The sequence below is a fragment of the Nicotiana sylvestris genome, chromosome 7, assembly GCF_000393655.2.
Source record: "Nicotiana sylvestris chromosome 7, ASM39365v2, whole genome shotgun sequence".
Taxonomy (NCBI): domain Eukaryota; kingdom Viridiplantae; phylum Streptophyta; class Magnoliopsida; order Solanales; family Solanaceae; genus Nicotiana; species Nicotiana sylvestris.
In genome coordinates this window covers 85,612,418-85,635,325 of record NC_091063.1, presented here as the reverse complement: position 1 = coordinate 85,635,325, position 22,908 = coordinate 85,612,418, and the positions used below count along the sequence as shown (strand labels likewise).

The window sequence follows — 22,908 nt, the reverse complement described above, 5'->3', positions numbered from 1 at the left end:
TTGACCATATTAACCTTAATTTGTTCATTGAAAATATAACAAATAGTCCTAAGCTCTTTACTCCAAGGACAACTTTGGAAAAAAAAAGTTAATTCCTTTTTGATATTTGAAAAAATCAAATACTGTAAACCACAAAAAAGGACAAAAAATCGATTAAAATGGATCGAAGGGGATATAAGTTAAATTTTTGAAGTTATTTTTTGAGAAATTTTCATAAAGCACTATCTTTTAGTAGTAATTAGCCATTTATAGATACCATTTGCTATATTACGGATTATAGATACATTTTCTGTGGTTATAAGATGTATTTGATGTATTTAAGCTATTGTATTCATGAATACAATAACAAAAATAGGCGTGGATCACGAAAGTCCAGCTAATCAGTTGTTGTATTCGAGTGTATCCGACTGTATTCATAGAGTGAAACATGGGATTACAGCTGGACAGATTATTGTATTCGACTGTATTCACGACGTGAAATAAGGGATTACACTGTTTTAAAACGGAAAGTGAATCAATTAACATAATAGATTTCTAATATAACTCAACAAACTCAATTATAACATACAAATTTTGTATTTTCAGTTATAAAAAAGATTCTCAACTGAAAAATACACCAAAAACATAGCAATCTTCAGAGAAATTATGTAATACATCTGAATACATAAATTATATTAATGAAAAAAAAAACATATGAATACATTCATGGCATATAGCGAGACAATGAATACAATGAAATACATAGAATACAACGGGATACATTGAAATAAATTGAAAAAAAGACAGTGAATATAATGAAATACATGGAATACAACGAGATACATTGAATTACAATGAAAAAAAGACAATGAATACAATGAAATATATTAACAGAAAATCAAGTTGCTCAGCCTCAAACTCCGTCGTCTTTGTTCAAGAATAAACCCTAATTTCCGGCGACGAGCAAAAACCCTGAATCTCACAAAAAAGACCCTTCGTATTCAATAAAGTGCCCTTCGTATTTTAGGAAACCCAATTGGGAGCCCTTCATAACAGAAAATCAATAAGAAAAAGCAGAATAACAGGCTTTTTGATAAATTGGTTATACTCTCTCAAAAGATAGTGATGCATGTGTCTGGTTTTATGGATTACTCATGCTGCAAGTTGTTATTTGGTACATCACCATTTTTCTAGCCAATATCCCTAATGACAAGCACTTCGTAACAACCCCGCCAAAAAATTTCATGAATCAAGTGCCCTCTGTCAGTGCCCTTCGTAAGAGAAATTTTTCACGAAATCCAATAAGGGAGCCCTTCGTAATAGAAAATCAAGTTGCTTCTGACGAAGCCTTCAGTTGTGTTTTCAGGGAATAGGGGAAAAGAATGACATGTATCAAAATAGAGAGAGAAAGAAAAGAGTGTAACTGAATAGCGTATTTACTGGCTTAGGGTAGGAGGTAGCCAAAATTAGATATTTTGTTATAAATATTAAAAAATATTTATAGAATATAATTTTTTTAAATGATATTTATTTAAAATAAATAAGGTGTTAACCTTTGCTATCGGAGGTAAAAATTCCTTATTTTAAAAATTCCTTATTTTTTCCAGTAGTTAAGAATAACAATTTAATGTAGTGTCACCGGTTTGAATTGAAGTAACTAAAAAAGTTCAATGCTTTTTCTTGCAATAATGAATTTGAGGCGTACCTTCGTTTCCAAATAACTTGATACGGAGTTTAAGGAATTAAGACAAAACTGTTGAATCTTGTGATATTTAAACTAATAGCCTGTTTGATCAAGCTTTTTTTCGGGCCAAAAGCTTCTCTCCAAATTGAGGTGTTTGGCCAAACTTTTGGAAGGAAAAAAGTGCTTTTGAGGAGAAGCAGAAGCAGAAAAAAGTAGCTTCTCCCCAAAAAAGCAGAAGCAGAAAAAAGCAGAAAAGCTTGGTCAAACACTAATTACTCATCAAAAGTGTTTTTTTAATTAATTAGTCAAACACAAACTACTTCTCACCAAAACACTTTTTAAAAACACTTCTCAAAATAAGCTTATTTTAGAAGCTTGGCCAAACGGGATACATGCATGTGTATCACGTAGCAAAATGTCTTGTGAGTCTTTATTGTGTTAACATGTTATGTGGGATATTGAAATTAAAAGAGTTTTCTACTAAAAAAAAGAAAGTGGATTTTTTTAAAAACTGACTAAAAAGATAATTACAGTGCTTCAATTGTTGAAAATGTCTTATTAATCTGATCTTACCCTAAGTCCTTCAACGCTTACTTGGTATGAGAGTATCACACCAAACACTAATCTCTGTGGTCAGTTTTGTATTAATTATTCGCTATAGTCAAAGAGATTTTCCCCCATGTATAGCAGAAAGGCCCTAATGTTTTTATCTTGCTATTCATTATCATCGGTTTTCTAATGACTATAAGGCAGCTTAATGTTTTAATTAGCCATCAATTAATTATATGATTAGATCAGTTTCGTTGACTCAACATGTTTCTTAATAAATACTAAACAAGACTTATCTTATTGATCATTCTGAGTCAAAATGAACACAGATATTAGCAGGAGCAAGTAATATAAAAGGGCAAAAACGACTTATAGTCTGTATTATTCTTAGGTTGCATATATTTACCTTTTCCGTGGAAGTTGAGGATGGTCAAGAAAAGAGTCTTATAAGCATCTTATTTATGCGAGTCAATTGCATATAACTCTTAATAACTTACTTTCAAACACACAAAATAAATACCAAAAGTGAAAGGGAAAAGAAAATGCCGTTCCACAGGTTTCAGATATACACAATCCATGGCATATAGAACGGTTCCTCTCCACCACACATATTTTGCGCACACAAAATTTTGGCAAAGTGCTACCAAACAGGCTTCTCTCCAGGCAGATATGAAGGAGAACTTCCCTCTACTTGGTTTTTCTTCTTCTGAAAAATGCCACTGATATTAGGCATCAATACCTTCTTCTTTGACACAGATGTCTTTGCTTTCTGCAACTTGCGTGATTCCGTTATCTTCTCTTGTGAGTTTTGCTTCCAGGTTTCCACTGGTGGTGGGTGCATCTTTGAATGCGACTCCATGAACTTCTCCAATGGCTTCTCCTTCTCAACTCTGTAACCTTGAGGAGATGATTCGTAGTTCATCTGCTGTTCAGCAAGAATACGAGAAGCTGCCTCGGCTGCCTTCTTTTGATCACGTTCTCGCCATCTTCTAAGCTCCCCTTCTACGGCCTTCTTGGCAGCTTCTGCCATCTCTGCCTTCTTCAATGCTTCCTGAGTAGCTGTTTTTATATCATCAATCTCCTTCTGAGTAGCATCCAACTTTTTGAGGGCCTCATTCTCACTTGCTTTCACGGCCTCTACCTGAGCTATTACAGCTCCCACTCTAATTTCTGCTAATTTATCAAATTCTTCAACTTTACGGCTCAAAGAGTCAAACTCGTCTTTTGATAAAGTGATATGAGAACCAGACTCGGACATTGAGGATCGTGCAGTCGCGTTCTTTTCAGATAAAATCTTAATTTCATCACGAGCCCCAGCCTCAGCTGATTTTGCTTCTTCAGCTTCTTCCATCGCCACTTTAAGCTTCTTTTCTGCTTCTTCAAATGCCATTCTAGTGGCTTCTGCTTCTCTCTTTAATTCTTCTGCTTGCTTTTTCATCTCTTCAGCTTCAAGCTTGGCATTTTCAGTCTCCAAGGTCAGCTGATGGAGAGTAGAGATCATTTCTTCGGAAGCCCCTCTTGCTCTGGATTCTTCTGCAACTGCTACTTCAAGCTCAGATTTGACTTTCCGGAGCTTGATGTGCAGACCCACAGCAAGTGATTCTGTCTCCGCCTCCTTCTCTTTCAGATCAGAATGTTCTTTCTTCACATTCTCCAGCTCCAGTTTAAGGGTCTCTAACAAGGTCTGCAGAGTGCTCTCTTCTTCTGCCACTTTATGCAGTGATTCCTTAGCATCATCCAGCTCTGCAGTAACAGCTGTCACTGTATCAAGGTCAGAAGACTTCGTGCTATCCATCTCTTTTCGCAGAGCTTCAATTTGGGATGTTGTTTCAGCCAATTGTGCTTCCAGACTCCTGGCTATGTCCCCATTGGTTTCTTTCCTCAATGCAAGTAACTTCTCTGCTGACTCTTCAAGTTTAGCTTTGTAGGACTGCTTCTGAACATCCTTTTCAGCATAAATCTTTGCTTCCTCCTCCCGCTCCTGCACACAGGCAAGTTTTAGTTGATTAATTGACTCCTGGACAGCTGCTATTTCCTTGGAGAGCTCACTAGCTCTTTCCACGTTTGCTTTGGCAGTACGCCCAGCTTCTGCTGCCTGCTCAATAGCGACAGCTTTTTCTTCCATAGATGTATTACAATCCTGACGGATTTTCCTAAGCTCTTGCTTTGCGGTATTAAGATCAGCTATTTCAGCCATATACTTTTCTCTCGCAGTTTCCAAATCCACCTTCCAAGAACCATCATTCCCAATAACAGAGCCATCATTTGCTTCTTCAAGATGGTTCACCTGACTCTTTGCTGCTTCTGTTGCCTTTATAGCTGAATCCTTTGACTCACATACAAGTTTGAGCTTATGGGTGAGGTCCCCAACAGTGCGTTTTGCCCTTTCAAGCTCGGTGAGTGCTTGGTCTTTTGTGGTTTCAGCATTTTTCAACTGCTCCTTCAACTTGTTTAGCTCTTTCTGGGCTAAATGAAGCTGTGTTTCCTTTGCCAATACCCTCTGAAAGAAAGAAAAAATAATGTTACTAAGGTGAGGCTATCTGGTTGCAGACCCTGACACTAACCAATGCTTAGATTTAAATATTCTGTATTCAGTCACTTCAGAGCATCTAATGCCTATTACAACTCCAAAGAAAAAAAGTTCTGAAAGTAAAAATGAAGCAGAAATTTTTTTTATACACACTACCCAAGTAAGGTGGACTGGGGTGCTTCAAGAAATTAATCAAGAAAGAAGGTGCTTCAAGAAATTAATCAAGAAAGAAGGTGCTTCAAGGATGCATATACAGGACAAAACCTTGATGAATAGATGGAGATGCTTGCATGCACAAACCTTTATAATATACTAGATAACAAGAATATTAGTGTGTGTACTAGGCAAGAGGAAATTTGGATTAGAAGTTCATTCTCTAACTTTTCCTTGTCTACTAAGTTAATAATCAATCTTAATCATAAAACGACCATTTACTACAAGCAGAACGGATAATGTTAGTCGCAATAAAAACATTTTAACTTTTCCAATCAGGATAATGATACATATTTGAACCACAGTATCATATACCTCTGCGGACTGAGGTTTTGCCTTCTTGATTGCTGGTTTTTCCCCTGAGAAAGCACCTTCCCCAAACAAGTTAACAGCATCTTTGACAGACTGAAATGGTGCACTTGTATCTATCTCTCCAACTTGTATAGGAGATCCAGTGATCTTCTTATGGTCTTTTGCAACCATATTGCAATCTTTTTGACACAATCACCTATCAAGAAAAGCAAAGAAAAGTTGACTGGGAGTGATTAAAAACACAGTCAGAGTTTTCAACCTAGTAGATAAGAATAATATAGAAGCTCGAGATACACCAGTTTACAAGTGGTCATCATGCAATACAAGCTATAGTTAAATATGAGTCCCTCCTCGTACTTGAAAATCTTAAACATTCGATTCCCCTTTTGGTTATTCTCCTCATTGAAATATTGTACAGATAGGATGAGTACAGCTTCAGAAAGCACATTAGTCCATTAACATACAATGAAAAGCAAATACACAAGATCATTCAAGCAGTTCTGAGATTGGGAAGATTAGAAAAGCGTAAACCCAGAACTCAATGCGAAGAAGATGGAGAAATTTAACTTTTGGAGATGAGTTGAATTTTTTTTTTCTTAAGGCACACCTATCCCCTTCCCCAAGGATACTGAAACCTAATTCAATATGTTTTAAGCTACAATTATCTACCAAAATGTTACAAGACCAATCAATCAACACTCTTAGTTCATCACTGCAGCTAAAGTATTCCTCCTCAAGACCTCAACTACCTAAGACTGAAAGATGTTTGAGATTGTCAAAAAAACTTGCCATGATAGAACCCACTTACAGCACAATAATGGATGAGAACACGATAGTGGTGCATCAGACTAGGTCAATCATCAATGATCTGTCATGGCCAACTATGTTAAATGGATCCTTTCATTTGCCTTGTCATACACGTCAAACAGGTGTGACATGGCATTGGTATGTCGTGCAGATTCTTCAAATTACAGTACAAATTGGAAAAAATACACATACGCGTACCAAAAAGTTACACATGCACTTGTTGGGATTTGTACCTGTAATTGTACACGAGTACGTGCAACATAGATGTAAAATACAGTGAGGATCTAGAATGACACCTGATAGAGAGAATTAAATGTCAGGTATTGTCTTAAACTATCACATGTCCACTACATTCAACCATCAATCTTGTTGTTGACCCATCCAGGTTGAAATGTTGCATCTTTTGACCTTAACACTCAAAAACCATTATTCTAGTTTTTTAGACGAATGTGTAGAAGTCATTTAGTTGCTTCAACTAGGTGCGCTATACCAATCTTATAGATACTCATCCATTCTACCAGCCACTGCAACGGCTTATTTGCTAGTAGCATGTGGAGGTAAATATATTACCCAGATACTAGCACCCTTGTGACTTTCACAGCACATCATAGGGAAAGAAACCACAGATATGAGAATATTATCAAGCATTTTTCCTGCTCCTTTGAGCTACATGAATAGAAAGACACTTTCCTTTTGCTACATTGAAAAGAGTAGACTGTTTTCGACTTTACTTTCATCTGGAAAATGTCATGTTAAGTTATACTCAGACAGCTGTGTGTATACATGGAATGCATGTCTATAAAATGTACTTCATTCCTCAAAATCGATAAATCTAATCTCCAATTCTAGCCACTAAAAGCGCCATATCACCACTTTAAAACCTCCAAAGTTTCCTATATGACAAAAAGATAACTGACTTGAAAATGATAAGCCACCTTAGATTAGCACTCACATTAAGTCATTAGTGAAATCAAAAGTATTCACGCTGAGTTTGGTTGCCGTACATCTCAAGTTAAAAGCAAAACCACTATATTGAACTCTACTTTGGTGTATCTGACGGTGTGAAAGTATGGAGATGTCAAAATCCCGTTGAAGTAATTGTCTCTGCATGACATGCTGATGCAAGTATCACATTGAGGCTTCATCTGGGGATTTTAACAATTAAATTGGAGTAATCAAATCTTTAAATGCTTCCCAACCCAATAAGATTTTCTCCTGACAGAACCCATTTTGCATCTAGTTTGTCTTAGAGTCAAATTGTAATTTTGTGGTGAATCATGCCAAGGCTGAAATAGATTACACAAGAGATATAGCAAGGCTAATGTACTACAATTCTATTTGGCAAAAAATGGCAACGAAAATTAAACTTGGTTATAGTCCAACATTCCCTGGATATAAGTGTAACTAGTCAGCATGTAAACGTAAAATCAAATAAACTCCACGTGAAACAATGCAGAAACTTTCCAAACTAGAACTCAGTTTCTCCAAGTGTATCCAGCATCATGGGTTGCAAATAGCTACCTAAACATTCATTTTTGGAAGTGAAACAAACAGAGAAACAGATGCAAAGTTAGTGCACAAAAGCAAATACCTCTACAACTATCACTGACAAGGTACACTAAGCCAGAAATGTAATTATCACACCCTCTAAGATCGCAATCAGCATCAGTTGCATATACAAACATGTCTTCTCGACATTTTTTGGGTAAACTAAATTTGAAGTCTGATATTGGTAAATAGTTAAAGTAAGCAAGAAAATCATTTTAGTGCATAAAATTGCATTTGGTACATATTACAACAACATAGCTAGTGTATTCCCACAAGTGAGGTCTGGGGAGGGTAGTATGTATGCAAATCTTACCCCTATAAGGTAGAGAGGCTATTTCCGATTGCCCCTCGGATACTTCTAAAAGGTGAAACTAGCAACTTAGTGAGTGGAAGGCATCAAATTATGAAACTCGTAAAACAAAAAAACAACAACTATACCTCAATCGGAAGCTCATAAAATTAGAAGAATTTTCTTTAAAAAATAATGCAAAAATATCCCCTCTGAAACCAGTAAGTAATACTATCATTTAATTTTATACTAATCATCACGAGATGTGAGTACGAAAAAGAAAAAATCATTACATTTCTCAGTTAAAACTTACCAACCAGAACAAGAGCAACTACACGGAACAAATTCTATTTACCAAGTCTACAAAGACTTAAAATGTAGCCTTAAAAGACTTAAAATTTAGCCTTACTTCAACGTGCTTCAGCACAAATTCAACACCAACAATTAATAATAGCAAGAAGGGAAAAAAAAGGCAGGCAAGCAAGGGTAAACATGGAAAAGAGCTTACCTAATGATAACTCGAGCCCCAATCATATACGAAAGAGGGGAAAAAAGGGCACATCCATAAACCCTAGGAAAAAATCGTCAAGCTTTTGAATCCCAAAAGGGTCGATATGGCAGCAGCAAATTCTGAAGCAAAAGGCGAAAGTGGTTGACCCAACTAAACGTATGTCCAAAAGTCAATACTTTAACTACACAACATAAACCCAACAACCAAACAGTCCTTTCTTCAAGTTTTTAATTTTCAAGAGGTAAAAAAAAGGAATTTTGCAGAGACTAGGATGAGGGGAAATACTGTTTGTATAGTGAAAGGAGGAAGAAAATAAGCATGGGTAGTTGCAACATCCGAGATAGAGAGAAGCAGAAAATTCAAACGGTAAAGACAGGAATTGTTCACTGGTGGTATGAGAGAGAGGGGTGGGTGATGGTTTGAAAGTGAGAAAAGGCTAACAAAGCTGTGTGTTGAATGACAAATATAGAAATGTATACTACTCCATCAGCTAATCAGAGAGGAGAGAGAGAGGGGGAGAGAGGCAGAGAGAGAGAGAGCGAGAGTCCAAGTCAGCAAATGGCACCGTCCAAAGGCTGACTCTGTCTCTGAGCACGCAAAGGCTGGGTGAAAAAGAAGACGCACAAAGACAAAGGTTGCTAAAGATAGGGTAATAATATATGGATTAGTCATCCTCCATTATTAAGATTGTATTGTATTGAAATTTATACTTGCTAGGAGTAGTTTGTTTGGCCAAATATTTGGGAGGTCAAAACTATTTTTTTTTTCCTGAAAAGATAATATTTTTTTGAAAACTCACTGATATTTGTTTTTTTTTTTGTTAATACAGAAAAGCTAGGTAATCTTGGTTGAAAATTGTTCCCGCGAAGGTTTTCGAGGGATCAAAATTGAAGTTTCTAGGTTGGTTAAGATAGACATTTTAGTTCAAACATAATTTTTTATATTAATGACAATTAGTTTAAAAGAATTGCTATAAAAAGTCGAAACAAAACAAGAGAGGTTAATATTTCAAAGCCAAACCTAAAAGGTATTTTCTAAAATTAATTTCACTCCGTATTAAAACATGAATACAATGTCGGTTTACAAAAATAACCTTATAATATTAAGCATAATAACTCACAATAAAAGAACATAACCAAAATTTTAGATATTAGTCTTATAATCCTATTAGTTTTAGGATATAATACTACACGTTTGGGATCCTACGTGATTACCTTTAGGAATCCTATTAGTATAATTACTTTTGGGCAGTCTAATTCATATAAAATTGAACAAATAAATATCTTTAGTAATGCAATCCTATTACTTTTAGGATATATTTCTTAAAAATTTCTATTATCAATTTAATGTAACGACCCGACCAGTCGTTTTGAGCTTTTGCACTTTGCTCGCCAGTTCTCGGGCATGATTTGCCCCGTGTGATGGATTATGACTTATGTAAATCGTTGGTTTTGGTTTTCAGGGTAATCAGAATGAATTTGGAAGAACAGTTCTCAGTTTGAAGCTTGAAATTTGAAAAGTTTGACCAAGATTTAACTTGTTGGTATATGATCTCGGATCAGAATTTTTATGATCTGGTTAGCTCCGTTAGGTGATTTGGGACTTAGGAGCGTGATCGAAATGCATTTTGGATGTTCGTGGAAGGTTTAGGCTTGAATTGGCGAAATTGAGATTTTAGCGTTCTCCGGTTGATAAGTGAGATTTTGATATAGGAGTTGAAATGGAATTACGGAAGTTGCAGAAGCTCCGTTGTGTCATTTGTGATGTGTGTGCAAAATTTCAGGTCATTCGGACGTGGTTTCGTTGGGATTTTGATCGAAAGCGGAATTTGGAAGTTCTTGAAGCTCTTAGGCTTGAATCCGATGTGATTTTGGTGTTTTGAGCGTTCTGAAGGTTGGAACACGTTTGTATGAGGTTATGAGATATGTTGGCATGTTTGGTTGAGGTCCCGAGGGCCTCGGGTAAGTTTCGGATGGTTAAACGTATCAATTTTGGACTTTGGACTTGGCAGTTTTTGCTGGTTTTGTGTTGCACACGATTTGTTCTTCGCGTTCGCGGTCAGGGACCCGCGTTCGCGAAGGGTTTTCTGAGGCGGCGAATTTTGCCTTCACGTTCGCGTTTTGGGTGTCGCGTTCGCGATGTTTTGATGTTTTGATTCTCTGCATTCGCGAGGCCTGTGTCGCGTTCGCTAGAGTAAGTGGGAGCATATGGGGTCCCAGCCTTTTTGTGCTACGCGTAAGGAGGTCGCGTTCGCGATGGTTTGGAAAGCGGACGTTTTGCGTATGCGAGCCGGAGGTCGCGTTCGCGTAAGGGGAAAATTTGGTCAACGATTTTTGTGCTTCGCGAACGTGAGGCCTTGACCGCGTTCGCGAAGAAGGTTTTTGATGCTTAGGTAGAATGTTTAAATAGCCATTGTCCGCGATTTTGGGGCTAACTTTAACCATTTTTGGGCGATTTTGGAGTTTTTTGAGAGGATTTAAAGAGGTATTCAAGATATAACACCTGGAGGTAAGATTTTTAAACTCAATACTCGATCTTACGTTGATTCTTACTTGTTTAATCATGAAATGTGTGGAAACTAAAGCCTAAAGTTGGGAAATTAGGGCTTGACTTTGGAGAGTGTAAATTGGGAACTTGAAGGGGCAATTAAGGTCTGATTTTGATGTTCTTGGTATGTATAGACTCGTGAAAGGATGAGGATTCTATGGATGCGATTTTTATCGGATTCCGAGACGTGGGCCCGGTGGCCGGGTTTGAGCAATTTCGGGATTTTTGATGTAAATCGGATATTTTCGAGTGGGCTTCGTTCCCTTAGCATATTTTAATGATTATGTACTGAGTGTGGCTAGATTTGGAGCATCCGGAGGTCGATTCGTGCGGTCAAAGCATCGCGGGCTAGAGTTTGGACCGGATCAAGGTGAGTAATGATTGTAAATGATGTCCTGAGGGTATGAAACCCCGGATTATACATCGTTGTGCTATATTGAGGTGACACACATGCTTGATGACGAGCGTGGGGTCATGCACTATTGGGGATTGTGACTTAGTCCGTCCCGAATGACTATTTTACCACGTATTTGACTGAAATCTATTTGCTATCATCATGTCTTGGGCTGAATACCATATTTGGGCTTCGTACCAACTATTTGAACCCTTAGGGGATTTTTATTGATATTTCCTCACTGTTTTGACTTTATATTTGAACTCAGTCATGCTATATTTCATTGTTTTCATAACTCAACCATGTTTACTCTGTTTTAATATATCAAATGATATTTCAATTAATATTTTGGGCTGAGCATCATATTTTACTGTTGCTCGAGTGGCTTATGTGATTTTGACTGAGTAAGGCTGAGGGCCTATGCTGTGAGGATACTTTTGGGTCGGGTTGCACACCGCAGCGGTGTTACACTGATTATGATTATGAGGCCGAGGGCCTGAGTTTGTACGCCACAAGGTGGCTTGTTGATATGAGGCCGAAGGCCTAGTGATGATGCCACGAGATGGCTTGATATTGCGCTTGGGCCGTAAAGGGCCCCTCCAGGAGTCTGCACACCCCCAGTGAGCGCGAGTACCTATTGTGATGTGAGATATAGCCCGAGGGCTGGTATTGTTGACATTGTGCCTGAGGGGCAATCCTTTATGTGTTTATCTGTCTTATTTGTCTGTCATTTACCTGTTTGACTGTGTATTTATGCCCGAGGGACGGATTTTCTGTGCTTATCTGTTCTAATTGCTTTGCATTCAATTGCTTAACTATTGAAAGTCATTTTTAAAGAAGTTTAAACTGAGCTAAGATGCTTTAAGAGATTTCATAGCTTCACTGCTTTCTTACTGATTTTGTACTACTTTTATACAGCATGTTGATGTACTTTTCGTGATTTCCTATCACTCAGTCTTTAGTTATGATTATTACTCACTGAGTTGGAGTACTCACTTTACTCCCTGCACCTTGTGTGCAGATTCAGGTATTTCTGCACCCGGTAGCAGGTATTGATTGATCAGAGGCAGAGTCTTTGGAGTTTAGCAAGGTAGTTGCCCGACGTCCGCAGCACTGCTTTTCTCCCTTTGATGTCATTAGACTGTATTTAGTACATTTACAGAAATTCCATTGTATTTTAGACCTTAGTAGATGCTCATGACTAGTGACACCCCGATATCGGGCTGTATCTATTTCCGCACTGTTCTTTTAAACTTACATTATGCAATACCCGATTAACTAAGAAGGCTTAAATTGACTTATTAAAACTTTTGAAACAAACTTGGGGATTGTGTCGGCTGGCCTTGTCTTCACGAGAGGCTCCATCACGACCGGGTCCGATTTGGGGTCGTGACAAGTTGGTATCAGAGCCTAGATTACATAGGTCTCACGAGTCATGAGCAGGTTTAGTAGAGTTTCGCGGATCGGTACAGAGATGTCTGTATTTATCCTCGGGAGGCTGCAGAACCTTGAGGAAAAACTTCACATTCTTGAATTCTTATCGTGCGTCCTTGATTCAGCTTGAAATGTAACTCTTTGAATTCCTTCCACGTGTTCGCATGTGCGCATAAACGCTCAGTATCTGATGTGCATCGATGGCTTGTGAATCCCTGATCAAGGGGCGAGATGTGATCTCTATGTGTTGATGTTGGGCCAGTCTGGAAGACTTGAGGCCGGATTTTTGCCTATAGCTCATGCCTTGAGCTGTTGATTTCGTGAGCGCGTGTTTCTGTGTCTATATGTTCTGTTGCGTCCCTATTAAGGGGAGTAATGACTGGATAGCTACGTGATGAGTATGTTATGACTGCGAGGTGTATTTATATGATTTGGAAATGACAAGAAGGGTCTGCTGGAGGATAGAAGAACTATTAGGCACTTGATTTTCATCTCGATTTGAGGTATAGCCTCGAGTTATGGGTGTGTGAAGAATCTTTTCATGTGTTCTAGTTGGGAGTGAAGTGAATTTCATGTGGCGGTATGAGTTCAGACTCAGGAAGATTAAGTGACTGCGTAATGTTTATGACGGTGGAAGGTATACATAAATGTTAGTTTGAGGCAAAGCAGGTGGGGTTCTCTCCTACGGATTGTTTTGATGTTTGCGTAATCCCTTGTGTCATTTATTGGAAGATCTCTATTACCAGGGAAATATATGTTTTACAATTTGAATTTGGGTTGCTCAAGAGAGTATGCTTGACTACTACGAAAGTGAATGCGAGATGTGCAGAAGATATAAAGTACCAGATGGTCTATGTTCCACGAGCTTATGAAGGATTGCATTTAATCTCACTATGGTATTATGGCAGCAATAAAGTATATGCGTTATGAGTTATTGTGTATGTTTTGGTCTATGGCTTCGAGCCAAGTGGGGGAGTTCACTATTAATTAGTCGATTGTACGGTTATGTGCTATGTTGGTTCCAGTTTGAGGCATACAGGTGAATCGGTTATGGCTTACGGAGATTGAGACTCAGGATGGCTCGAGTAAAGGAAAATTTTGACAAAGGTTATGTCATGCTTCATAGGTGTATGAGAATCATGGAATGTCTTGAGTTGTTGTTGGTAATGGATGCTTGGTGCATAGAGCAGGAAGTTGCTTGGTTGTTTTAGGATGAGGTTACACTCTTCAATGTCGGAGTGCTATTGAGGCACGGGTGGTCCTATTCGTTTGATCAGGCTAATTGTAGTTCGAATATAGTGAATGACTCTCGATAATGGTTCTAATGTGTTCAAGATTTTACTTGTAACAATTGGGTATTTTCAAGTTGCATATGTGACTAGAAACTGAGTTTTCATTGGAAGATGTCAAGACTTGTGGTATTTTCTATATTAATTATGGGACTCTATATATCAGTATCAGGAAGGTGAAGGTAATGGCCTTAGGTTCGTATGAAGTCTCTTCAGGGTAAGCATTTTGAACGTGGTGTTGTTGGGAATATTTAAGAGAGAGTTCGGCGGCTTGTGAGCCGTAGACGGTGTGGTTTTATGCTTAGGTCTCATGTGGTGCATCTGGGATGAGGAATTGTGGTGTTATGACAAGGAGAAGTATCAATTTGAAGGTAATCTAGAAGGAACTAGGATCAATAGGATAGCTTGGTAGTAGGCCGGATCGGCATGGTAAAGACATGATTAGTCCTTTGGGTAATTACGAGGTAATGAGTTTCTGCAGGTGTTTCGCGGCAATTCTCTTGGGTTTTTTGTGGCCTACGTAGCTTGGTTGAGTTAGAAGGATTCAGTTCTGATGGTTTAGTTTTGTGTAAATGGAATTCAGAAAGTTTTTTTGATGGTTTCTACCACGGTTAGAGATGCGTATTTTCTACGAGTGTGAGAAGCATGTGATATGTAGTGATCTTCTTCTGAAAGGGATCAATGGAAAGTTCTTGTTTGGTTGAGTACATAGTTGATGTGTGGCTCGGAAGGGATATGAAGTTCTCATGGTTACCCTCGAATGGTATGGTCTATACGGTATGTGGTGTAGGCTTGAGATTTGCATGTGTAAGGTCTCGGTTCAGTTCTGAAAGGAAGATCATAATATCCTTAGGCAGCGACAGCTTCAGATAATTAGAGAAATGAGCTTCAGATAATTAGGGAAATGATATTATTGATTGGTGTGGCTTGATGAGGGTATACATTTCAGATAGTGATTAAGTTGATGGTACTTTGGTAGTATTGTGGCACTCTCTTGTTAGATCGAGTGCTGATATTCGAGTTTGCTTGGTGGCATAGAAGAATTTTAGAGTATCTCTCGTGGAATGATTGAGTGTTAGAGGTGTGGTATGTATTCGGACGACGGAATTGGGATTCAGGTATGGTGATTCGTGTGCTATATGGAGTTGGAGACTGGGAGTTCTAATATTCAACCTATGTTGTGGTTGTGGGTCGCGTGTATCGGCACTGTTTAGTGACTATCGGGGTTTGGAGACCCCGAGTGGATCTTTTGTTGCTTGGCATGTTAGATTTTGGATGTGATATTGGGTATAGACTGATTGTCTTAGCGTTGTGTCATTCTGGGCGATTATTCTAAGGCAGTGATGTTGGCTATGCCGGGAATGCCACGGATTGAGTGGTGAGGTTCGACGGATTTCATGTCCTAGTATGGTGGTTTTATATTCTAAGAGCCAACAGATGGCTAGGAAGGATTGTCTTTCTTATTTGGGCTTTCGTGATGGATGTCAGTGCAGAGACTCATACCATTGATTCAGTTCTGGTGGTGAGGGACTTTTCAGATATGTTTCTTATGGCCGGGCATGTCGCCGGGCGGGGTTGTTGATTTCGGTATTGATTTGATATTGGGCACCGTATCATATGGCACCGGCAGAGTGAGAAGAGTTGAAGGAGTAGCTTCCGGAACTTCTTGATAAGGGGTTCATTGGTAGACCTATATGGATGTGTGTTCTGCATCGAGACGGCTTTGTTGACTTTGAGTTGCTATTGGGAAAGGATGTGTTGATTTGGTTGTTATTGAGCTATTAGTGTTCTGAGGTGATCTATGAATTACTTTTCTATGTTGCGAGATGTTACGATTTATTGGTTATAGGCACAAATGGTACGGTTTCGTTGGGGTTTCATAGTGAAAGTCAAGCGGGAAGATTCCTGATTATTACTCGGTGAATGACGTATCGGTTATGTCCCTTCGGGTTTGTATGGTGTTATGTATTTGCTTCACCATGAGTATGATGATTTGCTTTGGTTCTAGACATCAATTGCGCGTGGTCGTCAATTTCAAGCAGAGTGACTTGAGGTGTTTCATGTGGACCAGTGTCTGGATAGGGTCGCGCATTGCAGCGAAGTTATGTGGAGATATGACCTTGCGGGTTAGATTCGTGTGTTCTTTTTCTATGATGTAAGACGGGTTCTCAGCCTTGTGTTGTGGTGGTACTGGTGAACTTGCGGTACAGCTATTTCATTTGAGTCATTTTCATGATTTGAGTATGTTCGAATTGTTGCTTATTTGTGCATGGATTTCACAACTTGAGGCTTTAGCCTGTATTGATGTGTCATGCCACCAGAGTAGTGTGTTGGATTAGATGAGATCGTTGGGATCATTAATAAATACGAACAGATTCAATTTCAGCATGTTGAAGGTTAATATCGAGGTTCGGCTCAGAAATTTGCTATGGTCTTTGCCAAAGGAGAAATGGCTTATGAATGGTTTATCTGAGAGAAGGTTATGGTTTACTGCATGTTTCATTTATCATTGGCAGTATATGGAAGTGTTGGAATGAGACTTTATTTGATAAGAGTTTTTCTATCGGTATTCGGGTGTTGTGTGCAGCTGCCGTGATTAGAAGTTATCATTACAAGTGTTTGAGTTATATGGTATATCATGTGATTTCACCTGAGGTTACAGGTAATGGTTATTACAGCTTGTTCCGGCTTATTCAGAGTATAGATGTGAGATTCTGATATGGTGGATGATTTCGGAAGTGGAAATGTGGTTTTAAGGTTTATGGGCTAGGTTGGATTGTGAAAATTCAGTTACATTGTGTTATCGGACCTATATGAGATAGGGTGACATGGGATCACCCCCGGGTATGTGCATGGTAGGTTTTTCAGTGATGGGTTGGCTTTTGGAACAACTCTAGGCACGTTCGAGGACGAACGTATGTTTAAGTGAGGGAGGAGGTAACGACCCGACCGGTCATTTTGAGCTTTTGCACTTTGCTCGCCAGTTCTTGGGCATGACTTGCCCCGTGTGATGGATTATCACTTATGTAAATCGTTGGTTTTGGTTTTCAGGGTAATCAGAATGAATTTGGAAGAACAATTCTCAGTTTCAAGCTTGAAATTTAAAAAGTTTGACCAAGATTTAACTTGTTGGTATATGATCTCGAATAAGAAATTTTATGATCTGGTTAGCTCTGTTAGGTGATTTGAGACTTAGGAGCGTGATCGGAATGCATTTTGGAGGTTTGTGGAAGGTTTAGGCTTGATTTGGCGAAATTGAGATTTTGGCATTTTCCGGTTGATAGGTGAGATTTTGATATAGGAGTCAGAATGGAATTTCGTAAGTTGCAGAAGTTCCATTGTGTCATTTGTGACGTGTGTGCAAAATTTCAGTTCATTCGGACGTGGTTTGGTTGGGTTTTTGATCGAAAGCGAAATTTGGAAGTTCTTGAAGCTCTTAGGCTTGAATCCGATGTGATTTTGGTGTTTTGATGTTGTTTTGAACGTTCCGAAGGTTGGAACAAGTTTGGATGAGGTTATGGGATATGTTGTCATGTTTGGTTGAGGTCCCGAGGGCCTCAGGTGAGTTTCGGGTGGTTAAACGTATCAATTTTGGACTTTGGACTTGGCAGTTGTTGTTGGTTTTGTGTTGCACACGATTTGTTCTTCGCGGTCAGGGACCCGCGTTCGCAAAGGGTGTTTTCTGAGGTGGCGAATTTTACCTTCGCGTTCGTGTTTTGGGTGTCGCGTTCGCGATGTTTTGATGTTTTGATTCTCTGCGTTCGCGAGGCCTGTGTCGCGTTCGCATAGAGTAAGTGGGAGCAGATGAGGTCCCATCCTTTTTGTGCTACGCGTTCGCGATGGTTTGGAATGTAGACGTTTCGCATTCGCGAGCTGGAGCTCGCATTCACGTAAGGGGAAAATTTTAAATAGCCATTGTCCGTGTTCGCGAAGAAGGTTTTTGATGTCTGGGCAGAATATTTAAATAGCCATTGTCCGCGATTTTGGGGCTAACTTTCACCATTTTTGGGCGATTTTGGAGCTTTTTGAGAGGATTTGAAGAGGGATTCAAGATATAACACCTGGAGGTAAGATTTTTGAACTCAATACTCGATCCTATGTTGATTCTTACTTGTTTAATCATGAAATGTGTGGAAATTAAAGCCTAAAATTGGGAAATTAGGGCTTGACTTTGGAGAGTGTAAATTGGGAATTTGAAGGGGCAATTGAGGTCCGATTTTGATGTTCTTGGTATGTATAGACTCGTGAGAGGATGAGGATTCTATGGATGTGACTTTTATCGGATCTGAGACATGGGCCTGGGGGCCGGGTTTGAGCAATTTCGGGATTTTTGATGTAAATTGGATATTTTCGAGTGGGCTTCGTTCCCCTAGCATACTTTAATGATTATGTACTGATTGTGGCTAGATTTGGAGCATACGGAGGTCGATTCGCATGGGCAAGGCATCGCGGGCTAGAGTTTGGACCGGATCGAGGTGAGTAATGATTGTAAATGATGTCCTGAGGGTATGAAACCCCAGATTGCACATCGTTGTACTATATTGAGGTGACACACACGCTTGATGACGAGCGTGGGGTCGTGCACTATTGGGGATTGTGACTTAGTCCGTCTCGAATGACTATTTTACAACGTATTTGACTGAAATCTATTTGATAAGATCATGTCTTGGGCTCAATGCCATATTTAGGCTTCTCACCAACTATTTGAACCCTTAGGGGATTTTTATTGATATTTCCTCACTGTTTTGACTTTATACTTGAACTTAGTCATGCTATATTTCATTGTTTTCGAAACTCAACCATGTTTACTCTGTTTTAATATATCAAATGATATTTCAAATAATATTTTGGGCTGAGCATCATGTTTTACTATTGCCCGAGTGGCTTATGTGATTTTGACTGAGTAAGGTCGAGGGCCTGTGTTGTGAGGATACTTCTGGGTCGGGCTGCACGCCGCAGCGGTGATACACTGATTATGATTATGAGGTCGAGGGCCTGAGTTTGTACGCCACGAGGTGGCTTGTTGACATGAGGCTGATGACCTAGTGATGATGCCACGGGATGGCTTGATATTGTGCTTGGGACGTAAGGGGCCCCTCCAAGAGTCTGCACACCCCCAATGAGCGCGAGTACCCATTGTGATATGAGATATAGCCCGAGGGGCTGGTATTGTTGATATTGTGCCCGATGGGCAATCCTTTATATGTTTATGTGTCTTATTTGTCTGTCATTTACCTGTTTAATTGTGTATTTGTGCCCGTGAAGCGGATTTTCTGTGCTTATTTGTTCTAATTGCTTTGCATTCAATTGCTTAATTGTTAAAAAATTATTTTTAAAGAAGTTTAAACTGAGCTAAGATGTTTTAAGAGATTTCACAGCTTCATTGCTTTCTTCCTGATTTTGTACTACTTCTATACACCATGTTGATGTATTTTTCATGATTTCCTATCACTCAGTCTTTAGTTATGATTATTACTCACTGAGTTGGAGTACTCACTTTACTCCCTGCACCTTGTGTGCAGATTCAGGTATTTTTGCACCCGGTAGCAGGTATTGGTTGATCAGAGGCAGAGTTTTGGAGTTTAGCAAAGTAGCTACCCGACGTCCGCAACACTGCTTTTCTCCCTTTGATCTCATTAGACTATATTTAGTACATTTACAGAATTTCCATTGTATTTTAGACCTTAGTAGATGCTCGTGACTAGTGACACCCCGATGTCGGGCTGCATCTATTTTCGCACTTTTCTTTTAAACTTACATTATGCAATACCGGATTAACTAAAAAGGCTTAAATTGACTTATTAAAACTTTTGAAACGAATTTGGGGATTGTGTCAGCTGACCTTGTCTTCACGAGAAGCGCCATTACGACCGGGTCCGATTTGGGGTCATGACATTTAATTTTAAAACGAATTATAGTGTCATATATATTGTCCAAATCCATTTAGAAAAATGAGAGCATATATTATAAAAGCATAAATACAATATTAATATATCAAAACAGCCCTAAAATATTAAACGGAACAACTCATAGGGAAAGAACATAAATGCAATAACCTATTTTTTGGACTATAATACCTTTTATACTAATTTTTAATATTTAAAATTTTAAAATTAATAAAATATTATTTATTAAATTCTTATTAAAAATATAAAGGAAGGTTTAGTAAAATCAATTTCATAAGAATCCTCCGTATTGGAAATATACTACCCCTACATAATATCCAATACGAAGAAAAAATTAAAGTAATATTAAATGCAATGCGTAAAGAGTTGAAATTGAGAAACAAAATACCACCACGATAATATATTTTTATATTATATTTGAACTATTTTTCTACGCAAAGAATATTTTTTAATCAATTTTTCGTGTAATATTAAAAAAACCAATTAATAAATAACAACTAAAAAAATATTTAAGAATATAAATGTGTGAGAAAGAGAAAAAAAAATGATTGGTAAGAGTCAATACTACTAATGATTCTACAAACATAAAGATCTAAAAATGAAATGTCATATCAATCTTTTACTCTTTGAAAATAAAATTCATAGTGGATAAAATTATAATTAACATTAAATATTCAAAACAAGAGATGAACTAATATTAAGATCTGAATCAACATAGAACAAATTATGTTTTATGTTAAAGCCAAATAATTAATTTTTTTAATTAATTATTTAGCAAGAGAATCCAATTCAATTATTTTTAAATTCATCATATAAGTAAAATTCTTATTCAAGTTTAAAACAAAAATCTTATGGTACATAAATATATTCCATAAAAAGAGCATTAAAACACAAAGGAAAAAGGTAAGTATTTATTATTAAGAATCAAAATGCTATACAAATGTCTAAGGAAGCACAATTAAAGTTAAATGTCACGACCCGGATTTTCCTCCCTCGGGAGTCGTGATGGCACCTAGTCGTAGAAGCTAGGCAAGCCACTAAATATAGAAAATTTCTAGCTCTTTCATTTTTAATCATTTTTAACAATCTGAATTAACCAGTATCCAACATTTATATATTAACGATAAATGAAATCAAGCGGAAGACTTAATCTAATATAATAAGAAAAACCAGTACGATAATGACAACACATCATCTCTACCCGGAATCCAGTGTCACAATATCTCAGACGGACTAAGATTAATACAACAAATGTTTGAAAGAAATACAATCTGTCTCAAAATCTAATGAAAAAAGAGTACATAATAAAGTAGCAGAGAACGACGGGCCTGCGGACGCCTGCAGGACTACGTCGGGATCTCTGGCTGGACTGAAGGCAGGCTCCCCAAGTACTATTGTCCAAAAACTGCTTCATAATCTGCACATAGTGCAGAATGTAACATCAGCATAAACGACCCCATGTGCTGGTAAGTGTCTGGCCTAACCCCGGTGAGGTAGTGCCAAGGCTAGGACCAGATTTCAGATAAACCTGTGCAATTATATAATATACAGTGGAAAATAAACAGGAATAAACAATTAACATGGGAGGGGTACATGCTACGGGGAAAATATCGAATCCAGCAGAAACTTAAGAGAAATATGAGAGAACAATTCAAGATTTACAACAAAACCATAATAACACTGTTGCGGCGCACAACCCGATCCCTATCATTTAACACTGTTGCGGCGTGCAACCCGATCCATTTATATCACTGTTGCGGCGTGCAACCCGTTCCATGTATAGTATTGTTGCGGCGTGCAACCCGATCCAACATAACATTGTTGCGGCGTGCAACCCGTTCCATATATAGTATTTGATAGCTTATATGAGTCCACCAAACTATAGAGTACCTGGTCTCATATGAGACTGATACGTAAAATGCTGTAAAGGCTGAAAGTAAAGAAGGTAAGATATTTTTCTACGTGGAAAATCCTACACAAGGGGATCAAAAAACTACGGCTTACTCTTGTAGACTTTTAACTCAACTAACTTGTAATCTACCTATTACAATCCACTTTGCAAAAACCTTATTGCAAATACTTTAAACTAACTTGTGATGCAACCACCACAAGCCACTCTTAACTCTCCTAGTTATAGAGGATTTAACTTATGACTATTTCTAGTCACAACATAAACTCTAAAGTTTACGAATTTTGTTTGTTCCTAAAACAGCGCTTCTAAGAAAGCAAACTAGGAATTACAATGTAGAATAATTAACAAGATTACAACTCAACTATGGATATACATAAGACTTCGTTTAGAAACTGATCCTTAGTGGAGTTGTCTTCTTGTTCTTGACACACCAGTGATTTCAATGCTGGATCGATGCTTCTTCTTCTTGAGAGAACATCACTGCATGCACACATAATGGTGTGTCTAGCACCAAGTTGTTTTATCACAAAATATATCACAATAGATAGTGGTGTCAACTCTTGGTGTACTTCTTCTCAGTGAGAAGTGACTGTTGCACTGTCTGCACAACCACTTTTGGGCAATTGCATTCCAGCTGGACTTTGTGCTTTCTGTCAAGACATACCAATGGACCAGGTCCTAATACTTTTGTCAAGATATACACTAGGACCAGGTCCTAGTTGTGTTCCTCTTTCTGTAACAGTTGCCAGATGGTCACTTTCTTCTGCTGCATTCCAACTGTGCACTTGACTTGTACTTTGGTTAGAGAACCCTAAGGGAGCAGGTCCATGTTGTGTTCCTCTTTATATTGATTGCGTACAGTTACTGACTTGTGCTCTTGTCGGAGAACCCTAAGGGACCAGGTCATTAGGTCCCTGTTGTGTTCCTCCATGTGATCATTCATCCATTTGCTGATGCTCAGGCTTCGACCAGTTCATATGAGATGTGTATCCTGTGGAGCAGGT

General features: G+C 38.3%; 1 protein-coding gene across 1 annotated transcript; it reads right to left on the bottom strand.

Moving 5' to 3' along the window:
* Nucleotides 1-2,639: 2,639 nt before the first annotated feature.
* LOC104236459 (WEB family protein At5g55860) lies at nucleotides 2,640-8,933 on the bottom strand. The gene is made up of 3 exons (XM_009790382.2): nucleotides 8,420-8,933; nucleotides 5,271-5,463; nucleotides 2,640-4,712 (listed from the first exon to the last, which is right to left on the bottom strand). The coding sequence occupies exons 2-3, from the start codon at nucleotides 5,436-5,438 to the stop codon at nucleotides 2,853-2,855; spliced, it is 2,028 nt and encodes a 675-aa protein (XP_009788684.1). The 5' UTR covers nucleotides 5,439-5,463; nucleotides 8,420-8,933; the 3' UTR covers nucleotides 2,640-2,852.
* Nucleotides 8,934-22,908: the final 13,975 nt, after the last annotated feature.

Excerpts from the sequence above, each read along its gene's own strand:
- LOC104236459 (XM_009790382.2), bottom strand. The coding sequence starts at position 5,438 with ATGGTTGCAAAAGACCATAAGAAGATCACTGGATCTCCTATACAAGTT. Across the intron at positions 4,713-5,270 it reads CAAAACCTCAGTCCGCAGAG|AGGGTATTGGCAAAGGAAAC; the intron begins GTATATGATACT and ends TCTTTCTTTCAG.